The sequence below is a fragment of the Puntigrus tetrazona genome, chromosome 21 (genome assembly GCF_018831695.1).
Source record: "Puntigrus tetrazona isolate hp1 chromosome 21, ASM1883169v1, whole genome shotgun sequence".
Lineage (NCBI taxonomy): Eukaryota > Metazoa > Chordata > Actinopteri > Cypriniformes > Cyprinidae > Puntigrus > Puntigrus tetrazona.
This window is the reverse complement of record NC_056719.1, coordinates 13,605,104-13,623,839: the sequence shown is the minus strand read 5'-3', so window position 1 is coordinate 13,623,839 and position 18,736 is coordinate 13,605,104. Positions and strand designations below refer to the sequence as shown.

General features: G+C 34.3%; 1 protein-coding gene across 1 annotated transcript; it reads right to left on the bottom strand.

Moving 5' to 3' along the window:
• Positions 1 to 1,613: 1,613 nt before the first annotated feature.
• pof1b (POF1B actin binding protein) lies at positions 1,614 to 18,565 on the bottom strand. Its single transcript, XM_043221716.1, has 13 exons — positions 18,085 to 18,565; positions 17,017 to 17,085; positions 10,467 to 10,681; positions 9,990 to 10,023; positions 8,207 to 8,287; positions 7,734 to 7,826; positions 6,174 to 6,287; positions 5,904 to 6,056; positions 5,149 to 5,268; positions 4,384 to 4,512; positions 3,584 to 3,654; positions 3,363 to 3,486; positions 1,614 to 2,418 (listed from the first exon to the last, which is right to left on the bottom strand). The coding sequence occupies exons 1-12, from the start codon at positions 18,436 to 18,438 to the stop codon at positions 3,366 to 3,368; spliced, it is 1,554 nt and encodes a 517-aa protein (XP_043077651.1). The 5' UTR covers positions 18,439 to 18,565; the 3' UTR covers positions 1,614 to 2,418; positions 3,363 to 3,365.
• Positions 18,566 to 18,736: the final 171 nt, after the last annotated feature.

Below are 18,736 nucleotides of genomic sequence, written 5' to 3'. Positions count from 1 at the left end.
AAGTAGCATTTAAAAGAAAATACTTTTATTTACTCCATTTTATGACGTGAATGAATCAAAATGGTAGTCAAGCCCTTTCAGATATAATGACCTCATTGTGCAGACGGAGAGGAAGTTTAATCGCTGTCCTGTGATAGAAAAGTTATTGTTTAGCGCCCTCTGGTGTCTATCTTTTTGTTTTACGCAATTCGTTCCAACGTTATTCTCGTTAACTTTTTGTTACTTGAAACTAAATTAACTAAAAAATATATATATATATATATATATATATATATATATATATATATATATATATATATATATATATATATATATATATATATAATAATTATAAAATAAATAAAATAAAAAATAGAAAACAAAACACTTAAGATCATTTAATAGAATTAATAATTAATTAAAACTATTTAGACATTAAAAAAAACTGAACTGAAGCTAAATTAAAGTGAGAAATACAAAATATTAAAAGCTAAAGAGTATACAAAATACTAAAATAACACAAATTCTATCATTTCAGCATGTAAAATAAACCCCAGATACAATTAGGAACAAAGCAGAGTACTTTGGAGTTCAGGTTCAATGTACAAGAGAAATAAACACACTGTCAGGAGGTCAAAACAAACTTTATTTCAAGCACAAACAGTTACAAGGTGTAAAGTTACATCCTCAAAAGAGATAAATGCTGCCGAACACTTTGATTGTAAAATTTAAGAATTTAAAGGGGCACTCCAACATTTCAATAGATGAGATGCATTTAGTCAGGATATCACACATTAGACATCATTTTCTATGAACACTGCATTGTTATAGAGTTCTGAGAAGAGCAAATCTTTAGTCACATCAAGATATTAAAAACATGTCTAGATATCCAAGCTACCTGTAATGCTACAATCTACAGCTTGATGACATCACAAATCACTCGTTCTTTGAACACCAACAACAATTGCACAGAAATAAAGGTAAACCTAGAAAACTTCACACCCAAACACAGCAAGTGTCAGAGTCTTATGTAAAATAAGAAATAATAAACAAACACTTGATTCATGCAGATATTGTAGAAACATTCATTGTACCATGACAAAAACATCCCAGCAGTTTCAGACTATAAAAAAAGAAATGTTTATGGAGGCCCTGTATATTTATGTCTTCTAACCAACGTTTGATATAGGACATAATTTAATTTTCAATACAGTACAGCTGTGAGAATTTATAGCTTACAGCAGCCACTGTTACCCCATGTGTTATCAACCACTTTAAAGCAGGAAAACCCCTCACCAGCTTACATTACATATTAGTGGTCTACCCTAGTATCAGCCAGACCAATAAATAAGCAGATATTTGGCTTTGGCTGAGTACTGTGTTGGCGCCTCCTTGTGTCAGTTATAACATCTGAAAGCTTTGTAAACAGATGATGTGATTTTCTAATTTCTCAATTTTCTTTCTTTTTATTGTGTTTGTCTTTTGTCTTTACCGTTGAACCGTTTGGGATCAGTTCTTTTTATTATTTAAAAACAATTACGTTTACTCACCAAAGATGCATTAAATTGATCAAAAAGTGACAGTAAAAATGTATTACAAAGTTCTTTTAATATTTTTATTTATTTAAAAAATTGAAGAAAACTTTTTTTCAGAAAATTATGTTTTACCTTCGTATATATATATATATATATACACACATTTTATTAAAATTAGAAAAGTTACTTTAAATCATAATATTTTTTACTATATGATCAAATGAATGCATCCATGCTAAGACTTTCAAAAGCGTCAGAAAATGTTACCAACCCCAGACTTTTGTATTTATATATAGTGGGTCACCCTGCTCTCCATGGGCCTGCATGGGCCAATGTAAAAACAAAAATCATGCATCATTCGACCACTATGACATATATGACATACATTATTTTCTACACGGAGCATCACCTCTGTCATATAACAATAAAAAACAAATAATATTTGAATAATTAATATACCCAAATGAATAAGAAAACCAACAAAATCAGCAATTACCTTTAACATTGCTGACAATGCTCAACATTTATTCCAGTCAAGGTATATGATATTTGCAAATCATTTCTCTCCAAATATTTACATGCTTTCAGTAGTGTTGACAGGAGGCTAATAAGGCTTGTGGTGCATCATACGATAATAGATGAAACCAAAATAGAAAAATAACTATCAGTAGTGACACGGTATTCTAACAAACACAACGCTTGTGAAAGATTTTGTGCATTTTTCATAAAATGCTGTTACTGCTGTTCTAACTTCATAAGGCATTATCCAATTCCAAAGCATGGAAACTAAAAAGTTAGCGCCACCATCACCACTGGAAAGAGGGCAGCATGCAGGGAGAGAGGGAAGGAATGAGATTTGGACGGTGAAACCGGGAAGGCATCTATATCGTCTTCCTGTTCATCCCTGTCAGAAAAAAAAGTGTTCTTTAAACACATAGGGCAGAATTCACAAGACATCTTATTCTTATACACTGACTAGCTGATAAATATCTTATCTAATTCTTGGACTTCCCCTGTCAGCGTTTATTATACCTCGAGAATGCTTGTCAGATTTAATGATTTGTTTTGTATAGTAGTATGAATGATAAAACATTGCTGGCAAGCTTCTCTGACTTTCTTTGTAGTAAACCTTGAATTCCAGCCCAGTCTGTCCTCATTCTGATGCGAATATGTGGAAACACGCTGGCTTCCTTCCCAGAAAGTACGCCCAGCAATGACACTTAGAAAAATTGGTTCATACATTCTGAAAATATCACTGCGAGATTCGTCAACTCGACACGTTTTGTAAAGATGTTCTGGTGTCGATGGAAACATTCACTGGGCTGCAGTTAACATTTAAAACTAGTGCAAGATCCCAGCACCTCTGGTCTTTGTTGTGCTTATGGCAAGACAGTCCTGCGTTTGAGCAGCAATGCGATTAACTATGCATTCTGCTATGTTGCATCATTTTTTTTATTTTTTTTGTGGTTTATTGTGTGTAAAATAATGAGATCTCTGGCAAAAAAAAAAGTTGACATCATACGTTTGGTTCAGAATGACAGCCTCATTCATTTATGCTCAAGCAGAATTTAGCATGGGCCCTCTACGCCAGGGAGCGATCTATTATTAACTACTGAACAGTGTACTTCAGTGTTCTGTTCCCAGACAAACACATGCTTAAGATAAATGCTTTGGACAAGGTGTGAAATGATGGAAATCGTGTGAAACTTCTAGTGCAACTACAGCAAACAGTTTCTGGATACCATGTATATATTTAAAATTATAATTTCATTTCATTTTAATGCATTTTAAATGTAACTGTGTGCATTTAATATTACTGCATATAAATATAAACTATTTAAATCTTACAGTCTAGATGACTCGCGTGCTGACCCCCGAACTCTCGATGACGACAGTCCTGTCCTCTTTAATGGGTGGTGTGTACTGGTACTCGTCACTCAGCAGACCCAGAATAGGGTACTGGTTCATGTATCTGTTCGTGATGAGAGAAAGTTCACAATGATGATTAGGACTGAATTGCAGTTTAGTTTCCACATAGTACTTATATGCCAAAAAACACACACACACACCTCTTGGTAACGACGGTCCTCGTCGTACTGCTGGAGTTGTCGACCTTCTGCTGTTTGAGTCGCCTGATTTCCTAAAAGTGCAAGGTCAAAGGTCAGAATGAAGTACTACAGTAGGAAAGAAGAGAGGTATCTGTTCAAATTGTAAAATGACTTCACATTCCTCAAAAGTAATGAGGCTGAGGTAATGCAGAGACTAAAGAATGTGAACTATGATGCCAATTGCTGCTCCTTATGATGAGAAACAGAAATTGTTTTCCTTTAAATGTCAAAATGGTCTGCTGAAATAATTTGATTAAATATCTATTTTTCCAACAAAAAATATATAATGTACATAATAAATGACTGAATTCATCTTTAACCTTGATTAAATTCAAGTTTTTCCACTAACTAAGCAGCACAAAACTTCAAAACCTGGTTTTAAAACTATTTATATGTTAAATTTTTCCTTGTTCCTATGTTTTACAGTAAACCTTGATTAATTGTACTCCAGTTGCTCAGGGATAAAAACAAAAAAAAATGTTGCTAAGACATTTCCTGAATGATAGACAGCATATGTTACACAGCATGACAGAAATTAAAGGTTCATAAAAGCAGCGACCCAGCACATTTAGCTTAATGTTTTTCCAGCAGGCTTCCAAGCTGTCAAATTCTGGTAACTGATGATGGCCAAAACTCAAAGAAACATTGGGTAAATGTCACTCTACCGCATCACATGGCAGAACTGATGACAACTGCATTGAACGCTTGTTAAAAACAACTTGGACAAAGTATTTTATGCCTGTTTTGTAATGTTGACGTACCTCCTCCTGGTGTCTGATGACACTTTCACGTTGTTCTAGTTTGGAAAGGAGCTCAGAGATACGCATCTCCAAACCGCTGTCAGAAGTCTGTGTAATGGTGCGCTCGGTCTGGATCTTTACAAGCTGGGTCTAGAAAAAAAATATATATATATGCTATATGTATTAAATGTAATATAAAATAGAATTGTATATGTATTGACAGCGCATTTGAATGATTCTACACTATCGTTTACATTTTGGGTTCAGTTTTATTTAATTTGTTTTATTTTAATAAATTAATAGTTTTATTTAACAAAGACAATCCTAAAATCCTGACAAAATGTTTCAAGTTTTCCACAACAATATTAGCGGCATGACTTTTTTTATCATTGATAATAAGAAGAAATGTTTAACCTAAACTATTACTTAAGACTAGAGTAAAGACTAGAGTAAAAAAAAAAAACTTTAAACTGTAATAACATTTTACGTTATTAGTTTTTACCGTGATGTTAATCAGTGTAGTCTTGGTTAGCATAAGAAACTTCTTTTAAAAAACATTCAAAAAATCTTACAGTAGTGTGTATATGAAACAACATTATTTGACGACCAATTTCGACAAAAAATTCTAATACTGAACAATATTTAAGTCTGTTTACATTTGAGTTTTTATTGTATTGGTCTCAACGTAATTTTTGAGACTGTTTATTATACCAAATTTACCACGGTTAAGTGTGTTTTGCTTAAAAAGTGTTTTTTCTTCTTCTTATTGTCCGATTATTTACTTACCCGCAGGCTCTTAAGTTCTCGGTCCTTCTCCTCTCGTAGATCTTTCAGCATCTGTTCATACTCTCTGGACAGTTCCTGTGTTTTGATTTGGACAGTAGAACTACTGCACTGCCCTGCCAACTGTGGAAGAGATACCATATATCCACAGAAACCATTAAAAGGAAGACAAGACAAGGAAGAGAAGACAAAAATAAGACACAAAACTACTAATTATCACTGCATTTAACAACAATAAATTCTGAAACATAAAATGATGGCATGTATAGTTGGATTGAGTGAGCCACAGTGTAAGTCTTTTTATTTAAATAAAAAGTTTGGTCACTCTTTATATTAGGTGGCCTTATGTACTTACATAATGTACTTATGTAACTCCAAAATAAGTACAATTTACATATTGTGGTCATATTGTATTGCAACACTTTTGAGGTGGGATACGGCTAAGGTTAGGGACAGGTTTGGTGATATGGATAAGTTTAGAGGTGGGTTAAGATGTAAGGGACGGATCAACACTGTAATTACAAATATAATTACATATAGGTATTTAAAATATATATAAGTACAATGTAAAAACATGTATGTGCATTGTACCAAATGATTAATTTAAATGTAAGTATATATTAAGGCCACAGAATAAAGTGAGACCAAATGTTTTACAAATTTACAAAACAGCAAGTGTGTATATTAAAATAAATATTTGCATTTGCAAAAGTGATACTGAACTTACTGAACATGAAATACAGAATAAATTTTCCCACCTTCTTCCTGAGCAGCTCATTTTCCTGCTCCAGAGCTCTCTTGCTGCCCTCCAGTTCTTTAATGCGGAAGTCTTTGCTGGGGTCTTTGCTCTGCATGGTCAGTAGCTGACTTTCTAGAGTACGCTGAGAATTATTAGTTTCCTTCACAGTCGCCTAAGATAATGAAGGGTCACATTTAACATATAAAGTCATGATTTGCATGTTTTTGCATGGTTTTTTTTTGCAAAATCAATGAAAGGTGGTTATGGGAAGTTTTGTGGCGCCCCCTACCTGCAGTTGTCTGTTGTGCTCACGTACGGTCTCCAGCAGTCTGTCGTATTGCAGAGTCTGATCTGCCTTGAAGCTCAGATCTCTCTCCAGCTCCTCCTTCTCACTCTCCAGACGCTGCACAATAAAACTTACACAATAAATCCAAGTGCAACCAACCATATAACTGTACATGGTTAAAGTAATAAAAATACACTGTTGGGTTTTCAAAAGGCCATACTTTAAATTTAAAACAACACTTTTGGTCTTTTAACAAAGACAGGCTGTTATCTTCAAACCCCCCCTGAACAAACTACAAAACGTAATTAAAAATTGATTTAAGTTTTATTTATTTTTAATTTCTTGAGAAGAGAGTGACAATGATCAAAAAGATACAGCTTTACAATTCCCCCACGAGAGATCCTCACACCTGGGGGCGTGTCAAGTGGGCGTGTCTAAAGAGTAGTACTACAGTTTAATTGAATTAATATATATTCTGCCTTTAGAGTAAAGTGTGTCATTGTGATCAATGCGAGCAGCTTAGTACACAGTAAATTCTGCTTTTTGCATCTGTTCTGAGTTTGAACTGCTTATAACATGCATTTGGGAAGCCAACATGTGCCAGCAATCTTCCCTTCCTGAAATAAGAAGCAACTAAAAACTGGCTTCTGTCAACAAAAGAGAAGGGATCAGATTTTTCAAAAAAAATTTAGCCCAAGTCATAAACGATTATTTCATTTTGTAGTAATAATCATAATAAAATATTATTTTACAGAACCTTTACTATTATTAGTAGCAGTATTTATAGACATATGTCACTATTAAAAAAAGATCGCAACCATATTTTCCCAAAACTGTTCAGCACTAGTCATAACATAATAACAGCAAAAGGCTACAACTGACCAGCATGTATATGTGCACATTGCATTCAGTGTACTTGTATATTGCTCAATCAGCAGGTTCTAGTTTCAAAAAAGACAGTGCACAAAGTTTAATTATAATTAATTAACTTCAAGTAAAAAACTTTAAGTGATTGAATAATTAGTGACACTGACGTAGCCGCTGTAGTCCTCACTAGCTGTTGGCCACAACATGTTGGCTTACCGACTAAAAATATGTGCATGCATTTGCAGTGACTCGATGATATATGTTTAACTGAGCAGAAGCTTTGTTCAGTCAAACAGGAAATGAAAGCCCCTCGCCGTACCAACAAAGCAGGTTGGCTTTCTGTGATATACTTGTGATATAACGCAATAATCGAAACCTGTACTTGCAAAAACAACACGCATACTATTATAGAAGTCTTGTAAATGTCCCACGTATGGCACTTTGATATTTTATCAAACACTAAAACAAAATAAAGACAACGTTGTGTAGCTGTTACATCATGCACTTGAATCTGTTTATACACGCATCACACCTTGAAAAAGACAAGGTCAGCTGAAAGCTGGGTTGTACAACAAACGCACGCCCACGGGGCAGAACCTAAAGCATTTCATCACCACATCTACAGTGGAAACTGGGGACTGTTTTTAGAGGATAGGAGGCTGTGGGTTGGTTTAGTGGTAGAATGATTGCGCTCACCCTTAGATCGTCCTGCATATGCACTAGCTCCTCTCGCAGACTGCTAAACGTGGCCATCAACAGACGCATGGTCTTATCAGCCGTCATACGAGTCTACATGAGAAAAAAGAAGATTTTTTTTTATTATATAATTGCACTTATTTCAGGGTCATTCAAAAAACACATAAAACAAATGACAGCAATTATTCTCTAACTCAAAGTTGAATGTGTTATACATCTATTATGTGTAAAAAAACTTTTAAAAACTGCTGTATCTGTGGGTATCTATTTTTATTGTACTCCTGTGTGAAATAAAAAGAAGAACTGTGAGGCTCCGTTGTGCCTGGAGGAACATGCATTCCTGGGACAGGCTCATAAATGAATAATCTATTGCTGTCAGAAGAGGTGTCTGAGGGTGGGGTGTACTGGGAGGTGGGTGGATCTGAGTGGAAGTGGGCAAGGCAGGCATTCATAATGTGTCTATAAGCTCTCACCTGCAGCAGGTAGCGGATTTGTTGCTTAGTCAGTTCAGACACTCCTTTAGGAATGAGACTCTCTATTTCTTCTTTTTCCACCTGCACACACACACACACACACACAAAAACAGATACGAGTTTAACAACTTTAATGTGAAAAGTTTTAAAACTTTATAAAAAAATTAAATAATAGGCAAAAATTATTATGCGCTATATACTAAGCTTTTCTTTTCAAGAATTACATTTAAATGATAATTCTTGCTTAATTATGACAATTCAAATGTTAAAACGTTTTTTAAATTTGAACAAAGTAAAAAATAAAGACTTTCAAATCATGCGAGCCAATATTTTATTCACAAAGTACATAGGTAATATAACAAACGTTTAAAATGAGAAAATGTACACTTTTATGCACTAAATGAGCTCATTTCAAATTTGATGCCTGTTACAAGTCTCAAAAATGTTGACACAGCAACAATTTTACAAATATTCAGCTGGGAGAACATCTAGCAACTAATTCAGTTCACTGACGTCAGGTCTGTAATATGATTTTCTATGAAAGGGTTGTCTCAGAAGTAAAGATGAGCAGAGGCTCTACAAAAGAATGTTTAAAAAATATTATAAAATGCAAAAACAAACAAAGGCCTTGCAAATCTCATCATCTACAGTGCATAATACCACCAAAAAAATCGAGAAATCGAGAAATCTCTGTGTGTAAGAGACAAGGTCAAAGACATTCAAAGATGCCTGTGGTAGTCATGCATCACTCTTACTAAATGGGCTCAGGAATACTTTCAGAAACTACTGTTGGTAAAAGGAAAGCTTTATGTGAGCATGGTCTAGAAGTGCTGTTGTGCCCTGAGGGCCAAGGCTCATTTAAAACAGTTTCAAATTGAAAAAGTGTTCTATGGTCAGAAGAGCCCAAATCATGGAAGCTGTGTCCTCTAGGCTAAAGAGGAGGGAGAGCAACATATGTTCCTTCAGATGAAGTCTATTTCAGCAGGAAACTAACAAAAAAGCCATACTGCAGCTATTACAACACCATGGTTCTAAGTAAAAGAGTCTGGGTGCTAAATTGGCCTGCCTACAGTCCAAATCTTTCAACAATAGAGAAAATTTGGTACATCATAAAACATCAAAGCTGACCACAACCTCTTCAGCAGCTGTAAACCTATGAGGCAAAAATGGGACCAAATTCTAACAATAAAACTCCAAACCTCAATGCCCAGACATCTTCAAACTGTTTTGAAAAGAAAAGGTGATGCTACTTCACGTTAAACATGCAAACTATTTAAAGACCTATAGCAGGCATCAAATTTGAAAGCTCATGTTGTGCATAAAATTTAGTGGATTAAAAGTATACATTTTTTTCATTTTAAACATTTGTTATGTTATCTATGTTCTATTGTGAATAAAATATTGGTTCATGTGATTTGAAATTCTTTTAGTTTTTATTTTATTCAAATTGAAAAAACATCCCAACATTTCTGGAATTCGGATTTAATAACAGGACAATCTATCAACTTGATAAGCTTTTACTTTATTTATTTTATATTTATTTTTTTAAATAATTTTCATTATAAAGAAGGTGCAGTAAAGTAATTTTTTTCATGAATTGCATTTTAATATTTTTTAGAAAATGTCAAAAAATTCTAAAGTGATATCAATGTCACTGACAAATTTTTATTTTTAATGATAACATTAAAGTTTGGAATTAACCAAATGAAACTTGAAATGCTTTATGCAACATGGAAAACATACAGCCAACTCCTCAGGAACTGAATAATTTGCCACTCCCTACCTTATAGTCAATGGTGGGGTCCAGAAGGTGTTTCCTGCAGAGACAAAGAACAATATGAATGAGTCAAAAAAGCAAAAAAAAATCTTAAAGCAGAGGCGTCCAGAGGTGTTGCTGTTCTCACAATCATTTCCAATGTGTAAAGTACAGAACCTCTTAACTTGCCATTAATTGCAGGATTAAGCATTTCTGGACAATTTTGGACAAGGTGTAGAGGTTTCAGGATTTTGATCACTCTAATAAAGCATTTGTGAAAGTGACTGAAGATTAAGTAAACAGATGAGATTTCATTTTAGATAATGGTCTGTAACTGGTTTGCTCTAAGTGTGCTAAGTCTTCAATCTTCTAGATTGACAGGGTTAATGGTTGCTTAGCGTTATCTCCATGCAAATCTTCAAAGAAAGAAAGAAATTTGCTAAGAATGAAACATAAAATTTACACAGCAAATTTACATTAATAAATAAAAAAGAAGTACTTCACCTTCCACGAATCTTGGCCACATGATCGGAGATGCAGGTGTGAATATCTGAGTTCTTGCGGTAAACCTCAGCAAGAAGCTCACCAAAGAAGCGGTTGTCCATCTTGGCGATTGGTTCCACATCAATAATCTCTGTCTTAATTTCAGAAAGACCATTCTTTATTTCTTTCAGGTCAACAATTTCCTCTCGAATGCTTGAAGTCTCCACCAGCTCCGACTGGAAAAGGCACAAAGTATGGACAGGATAGTTTGAGTGGGAGTGAAAGCTATGTTGAGTTTCTATCAGTTTATCAACTAATCAACTCAGCAAACAAATCAGCTATCAACACATCAGCTATTATTCCTCGAAACATGCAAAATTTGATTCTTACATAACAGTCAGTACATCAAAATGGAGGAAACTTCACAAAAACTGTCTATGTACGTTTAGAAATGAGGCTTAACGTTTTCAAGTATGTGTTAAATTCGTTACACTAGATTGTGAGTGAGAGAAATCAGCCAGTTCTCACTTCATAGAATAGTAATTAAAACACAGCATCAGACACTCCTGAGTGAAATCTCCACTATTATTCTTAAAGCAGAAACATAACTACATGCCGAGAAATGAGTGGACCATAAATACTGAGGAGTGGCAAAAGAATTCGAAGCATGTAGCAAATGAAGCTGTTGATGGAAGGGTCTTTATGCAAATTCCTTGTTCTAAAAATTGTCATCTGCTAAAAAGCATTAGCAGCGGTGGAAATGCATAATATGACCGGCCAGTATATGCATTTTTTATGCAATTATCTGCATTGCTGTGATTTTTGAAAGTCAACCTAAATTTATTTATATAGTGTTTTTGACAATACACAATATTCAAAAGCAGCTTTACAGAATATATTGATGATGTTTTAATATATAATATGGGTTACACAAGTATACTGTATGCTGTATTGGTTGTATACAACCAATCTAATATACAGTTACATTCTGCAATGAAATAAAAAAAATATATGTCATGTTGTGTTCAAAGTAAATTTGAAGATATTCCATAATTTCTATTGTTAAAATATCTGTTTTCTGTTTTAAAGGAAGGATAAGTGATTTGTAGAAAGTGGTATATTATGTCTTCAAAGCTAACTTGCTATTGCTAGCCTCTCCAAAATTGCCTACCTCACCTTTAAGATTAGATAATATATAAAGCTGTGAAAGCTTTTCTTAAAAAAAAATAATTACTGGCCAAATGTACTATTTAGGTGCATAATGATTTCATCCCTAGTTAATAGTGTTTAAAATGATTGATGTTTTTGTATACTAAAAGCGTTAGCGGTGTTTAAGTAGTATTTATAATGATTTATGGCACAACACTGAAGTTGAGGTGTGTCGGAGTGGTTGGGCTGGATTCCACTCATCCATGAGAGAGAATCACTACTTACGGTTCACTCAGGGTCTAGTTTCATCCCGAATTATAAATGAACTGACACTACAAGGGATCTTATGCTTAAATATTAAAATTGCATTGACATAATTGTAAGTCGTTTACCCATATGACATTACATCATCATCATTCCTTGTGTTTCTACTTTAAGTAAAAATGTTAGTGGTTGACAGAATCTTACCAAAAAATGGCCAGGTCATATTTCACCCCAAAATAAAAAGATAAAATAAGAAATTATTTTTTTCAGGTACTGATCAATTTAGAGATTTTGGGCTTTTTCGCCTTTCTGTTGTTTCAGTCTAGAGTAAATAAAACACCTACTTTTTGAGTGTTTATGTGTTCTGAATGCATACAAAACAGTGCATATTTAATTAGATAATGCATTTAATTAGATAATGCATCATTTGCATATGCAACATTTCAGGAAATGAGTGGCAATTTCAATTTGAGCTTTTTTCCTCTCTATTATTTTCAATAGTTATTCTCATCAAAAATAAACAATTAATAAATCACTGCATTTTTGTTTCATTCATTTTACTATTTTGTTCCATATCCACATTCCATATCCAATCAGCAAATTTGTGTGCCTCATTTTAAGATTTTCAAAATTAAATAAATTAAACTAACACTAAGCGACCTGTAGGACCAGCAACTGGAGCATGCATCCCACACCTGTTCTGTCACAGTAAAAACAAATGCAGGTTTACCAGTGCGGCAGTAGCACTTTGGAAAAGAGAAACTTGCCCAGGTGTTTGCAGGCGTTAATATCTGTTTAGAGAGCTCTTACATAAAAATGTGTTTTTTGAAAGCGGGTGTGTCAGTCCTTGGGAACATTCCACACATTCTGTGGCAGAAAGAGCAGCAGTGACGGTGTTAACTGGGTGTGTGTTTGTGTGGCCTCGCTACTGAGGCCGCTGTGCAAAAACCGGTTTGAAGCTGCGACAACAATGAGCCGACTTTGTTAACTGTTGCGCGTATTACTAAACTTGTGATTTTTACAGGATTAGCAGTGCATGAGTGAATGTAGAGTTGTGTAAATTAAAGATTGTGTTTGGGTGTGTTCTTACGAGATTAGATGCATAAGAAATAATCAATGATTGAAACGTACTTTGGACATGTACATTTAGTGTCTGACAAGTCACAGCAGGTTCCTACAAGCAGCAAGCAAGGGCACATAACAAGAAAGATTTAGTGCTTCCAGTTTAACTCAATATAACTAGAGCTAGTATCGCCAAAACCAACTAATTCTCACATATACGTACTGAGTAAGAGCGTGCATTAAAAATGATATATGAGTTATTGCAAGAGTTTGCACTTTATATTAGGTGGCCTTAACCTCTGTGTACTAAATTATTGAATTGTACTAAATTAATGCACTTATAATGTACATACATGATTTTACATTGTGATTATATTCATAAAAATACCTCTGTGTAATTATCTTTAATTAATTTATGTAATTGCATTTATAATTACATTGTTAACCCATACCACCTAACCTTTATTTAAACCTTTATTTAGGTTATTAAAATGTTTTGCAATACATTATAAACACAATAAGTACATTTTACTTATTTGTTTATGTAAGTACATAGTAGTTAAGGCCACCCAATGTAAAGTGTGACTGATTTCTAGGAGTAATTACAGATCACCTGAACTTTCTCTTATATGCAAATTTCATTCAGTTGTACTGCTGTAACTTCGTTGCCGCGGTAGCATTGAGTAACTCTGCATAGGAATGTGCAGGAAGTGCTATTGCAATCTGTAATTGTAAAATAAACATTACATAAGGTCCGTACAAAAAAAAAAAAGCAAATACACAAAAATTTGTTTTTTGTATATTATTCCATGTTAAAGATCTGAAAAATACTTTGTACTTCGCCTTTAAATCGGGTCCTCCATTTGATTCCTAATTTGCATCAAATGTATGTACATGTAAAGTCCAAATCCGCTTCCACAAGCTGTAGAAACTTTAATGGTCATTAAATTTCGAAAAAATGAGTTCTGGAAATGTTACTTTTAATTAGGAAATGTAGGCTTAAGGCTCCCTCCGCTTTAATATAAAGCGCAACAAACAGTTATATCTTATCTAACTTTTGATAAGCATATTCCAGTGAATTATGAGTAGACACTGGATGAACATAATCATTGCCAATAAACCTGCGACTGGCTTTGGCTTTTCACAATACCTTACTGTCTGCAAAAATGGGTCAATGTGTGAGCCAAATGCCTCTCTGTACCAGTGTAAGAACAGCTCTGGAGCTCGGTTTTCAAGCTGTGTTTGACTGCAGGAAGCCATTGAAGAGAGATACTTTTAACATTTGAAGACACGAAGGGACTTTGTTTTAGTTTTTAAGCATTGTACAACATGAAAAAGGTAAATATAATTTTAAACTAATGATTGTTATAAATGAAAATAAGCGAAATCCCTTAATAAAGAACCCTTTTTACTGTTGTTGAACTTTTTTTTTGCAGTAATTTAGCTTTTTATAATCAAGTAATGCTGGTTCTTTCGTATTCATTTTGAAAGACAATTTACTTAAAGTCTTACCTGGGAACTTAAAATAGCCAGTTGGTATTCGTGCATGGTAATTAATAATGATATTTTACATACTGGAAATTCTCTCCTCTATTACAGTGAAGCTTAACATAGTTTTGCATTCAGATTTAGCTCCAAGACAGTGTTTTGCAAAAGTGAAGCCAAAATTATGAGCTGTCAATCAGTAAAATCATGGGAAAAAGTCAAAACGTTTTAATCAAGTTCTGAATCATCTGACCTAATGCATTATCTGAGTCTGACTAATAATGCATTATGGTCATGATTACAGGCCTTTCTAGATGTTTTTTTTTAAATAATTAAAAACCCCAAAACTTACTTAAAAACTGTAGAAGAATACATTTTAAAACTATTTTATATAATAATGATAATAATAATACCGATACTACATTATTATTAATTGTTTGACAGTTTTGTAGATTCAGTAGCACTTTTTTTAGCTAAATGCAAATATATTTTATTACATAAAATAGTATTTTTCCTGCACACATTTAATTTATTCCTAACTAGCTTGAAATATTCAAATGTACAATACATACTGGATTATGTAAAGTACCTAAAACATTCAACTTAACTGAGCCAAAGCCAATATTGCTTCAATTCTTACATAAAGTAATGCATCGCACTTTCTTCTCAGAAATCCATTTTTGTATTCATCACTGCATGTGTTAGACCAATGACATCAGAATGACATCATGAGAATCTCCCGACCAGCCTTCAATGCTATCTCTCATTACAAACCCAAGTATGTCTGAGAGCAAGAAGTCTAATTACAATAAAATCCTCCTATGTGTACGAAACTCGAAGCTGATGATGAAGCACCCAACTCCTGTCGCAGCACGTCTGCAAGCACAACCCTATGACGGGCCTCTTTTAATCATTGCGTGTAATGCTTTTCAAACTGCTGTATGAAAGACTGATGACTCAACCTTACATGGCACACACTAGATCTTCACATCCATTGTTTAACCCACAGAATTCATTTTCAACACCTATACAGACCATTTTAATATAACGCTGCTAGAAACCTGACAACTTACAAAATAAACGCAACAATGTTTTACCTTCTGCTGAGTATTATCTTTGAAAACCCTGCAAATTTGTACAGAGAAAAGGCTTTTAGCAATAAAGGAAATGTCTATATTTTGTGTCTGAAATGTTAGAAATACAAAATATAAAATCTATTTTATTACAAATAAAAATATATTTTATTACAAAATAAAATGAAATTTTGACAAATTTTGGATTATTTGACAAACGTACATTTATAACGGAAATGATTCATATTTAAAAATATTTAATTTAAAAAAGTTTGCATAATATGTGTGTGTTGTGTATATGTATTATGTATGAACACATACATACATCATATATTTGAAAAATATTTTACATGTATTTACATGTATATATTTAAGCAGCGCCTATTAAATAGCGAGGTTATTTACACTAAGTGCAAACAGCAATGAATTCTATTTACACTGTAAAATGGCAGGTTTTTCTGTTATTTATACTCTTTATTGCAATTATTAGCAATTATCTGCACCTCAGTTTTACAGTACATTATAAAACAATATGCAAACATTGAAATTATTAAATGGATGCCACCTTATTAGGGCAATAAACGCCTCTCTTCATGTTGACTAGCCCAATCAGAGTTTATTTAAATAGTGTAAGTAGACTTATTATGTATTTATATTTATATAATGTATACATATATTTAATATATTAAATGTAAAATATTTCTTAAACATACTGTTACCAACATTTAAAGTGGGTCAAAACCTTTTATCCATTTTTTTGGTCCACTTCAAATGTTGACTACTACATACATGTGTGTGTGTGTGTGTGTGTGTGTGTATTTATATACACGTAATAAATACATACAGTACGCACATATACATATTATGCAAACAAATAACTTTAACTTTAATTTTGGATTAATCATGACAGCACTAATAATCTTAATTTATCTCTCAAACATAATCTTTACAATATGACAGTGTGAAATAATATTTTGTCACATGGTTTGTTTTGTAGTACACATTTAAGGTCTTTCAACATACAACTGTCATATTCTTATCACCTGCAGGCTGGTTGACATTAACAGTTGCGTTAAATGACAACTCCCTTTAACACTTTCCTTGCAATATTATGACTATTGTCGGGCCCAATCTAAATGGGCGTTAACGCACTGTCTCCTCTGGGAATTACAGAGTCCATTCTTTCTGTCAGACACACCCTTAACCCTGCAGGTATTGCACTTGTGCTCAAACGCATAAATTGTTGTCATATTAGCATGTGCGTGCAACTACACACACTCTAAAGCCTGGGTAACATTAAAGCTTGTTCTCCCGGCTCAGATCACAGGCCAGAGGCATGTACAAACCCAGAAGAAAGTGTGTGTAATACAGTACCTCGTGTATACCATGTAAAGACATGAAAGTCAAGTCAAGGATAACCGTAGGTGTGTGTGTGGGTTTGTGTGCTAACCATATGAATGAATACAAACAATTTTCAGGTTTAAATGTTATGGATTGCACGTGCCTGTTTGCATACACAGCAAATGTTATTTCATTACCTCAGAGGGTTCGGGGCTTTTGACTGGACTGGAGACCTGGCTGAAGACGGATGTTTGTCCATTTATGTTCTGAATACAGAAGAAGAAAACATTAATGAACAAGAGCTTCTTGAATGTGCTGTCTTGTGCGTAACACTCAAGACTTGCACACATGTACATACAAGTTTGTCACTTAAGTAAATAAACAGAAGCTTTGTTGACAAAAAAAACTACAAGTATTTAACGCACACAACTATTGCCCAGGAAAAAAAGACTCATTCGACTAATCAGTACCAGGGTGTGGTATTAAATGGGGTAATTTGTCACAGCAGAACCTGGTTTTAAAATTTAAATATTTTATATATATAAAATACATGCACAGAATATATGCACAGAAGAATCGAATGGCTTCAGGCACACCCGTCCTATCGATGTGAATATCACTAACAAAATCAAAACTGGCCCACTCAAAAAACCAAAAATAATAAACAACAAAAAGAGATGCATATCTGAAAATACACCTTTCGTTGACGTTGCTGTATGCTGTTATTTTAACTTGTTAAATAGTTTTTACAAAAATGTTGGTTATATTGGACACAATGATTGCAATTCATATCAGATAAGGTTTACAACGATGAAAATAAAATACAATCAAAACATGTTTCATTTTATGGAAATTTACGCTTTCTTTTATCTTTTACTCTTTTAGAGGTTAATTTGTCTGGGCTTCACTCACCTTTCCCAACAACAACCTGATATTTTCTGCATGCGCAATGTCCTGATTTCATAAAACGTTTTATGGTATGTCTAAAGTTAGGGGGCGCTAAAGAAACTTCAAACTTTTGCTTGACATTATGTGCTGATATTCAACACAGCTTTAATGACACGACAGCATCTGGTCTACAGCATCTTGTTCTTTGTTTTTTTTTTTCACCAGTTTTGCTAATATTTCAAACAACCTGGAACCCTGTAAACGGTTACTTTGTGAATACCATATATCATTCAATGAAATGATATTTTAGTGATGTGTAACATCTGGATACAAATGTAACACGAAAGCAAAAGGAAGAAATAAGTATGAACACTCACTATTTGCCTGTAGGTGTCGGTTTCGTCGACGCTGCTGACGCTGACGGGCTGAATGTTCTGTAAATACACCGGTTGAACGACGCGCGGCGCCTGGCTCAGGTACACGATGGACTCCGCGGGCCGTTGCTGCACAGGCACCAGGTAACGCGCCCCCCCGTACATCACGTTCCCCTCCATTTGGCTGTTAATGTACTGGACCGGCTGTAGCTGAGCTCCCGCGAGATTTACTGTTCGGTAAGTCGTCGACCCTTCGCTTAGCCCGACAGGAGTGGACGTCAGGACAGTCTGTGTGCTCGGTTCCGCGACGGTCACTGTCTTCAGTGTCGTTACGCTTTGGGAGTATGGTAGAGTCATTTCTGCGGTTGTGTAAGTCCAGAAAATTAACGAAGAAATACCATCGATATAAAAATGAGTTAGGTGAAGTTAGCAAAGCCCTTGCGCGCGCCGCTGCGAGACTCCTGAAGTCTCTCCAGTGAAGTTGTATAAATGAGAAGAGGCGTGTTTTGCTAACTACTCCTCCCTCATCTCAAATATCCAACTTTCTGAAACGAAACCAAAGGGAGGAGGTTAGGTGATGTCGTTTTCACCTGTGTACTGTGGCTATATTATCTATTCTACCCAGACAACGCTCTCGTTCTAATAATACTCTCAC

Excerpts from the sequence above, each read along its gene's own strand:
- pof1b (XM_043221716.1), bottom strand. The coding sequence starts at position 18,438 with ATGACTCTACCATACTCCCAAAGCGTAACGACACTGAAGACAGTGACC. Across the intron at positions 8,288-9,989 it reads ACCCCACCATTGACTATAAG|GTGGAAAAAGAAGAAATAGA; the intron begins GTAGGGAGTGGC and ends GTGTGTGTGCAG. Across the intron at positions 6,057-6,173 it reads AGCACAACAGACAACTGCAG|GCGACTGTGAAGGAAACTAA; the intron begins GTAGGGGGCGCC and ends TCATTATCTTAG.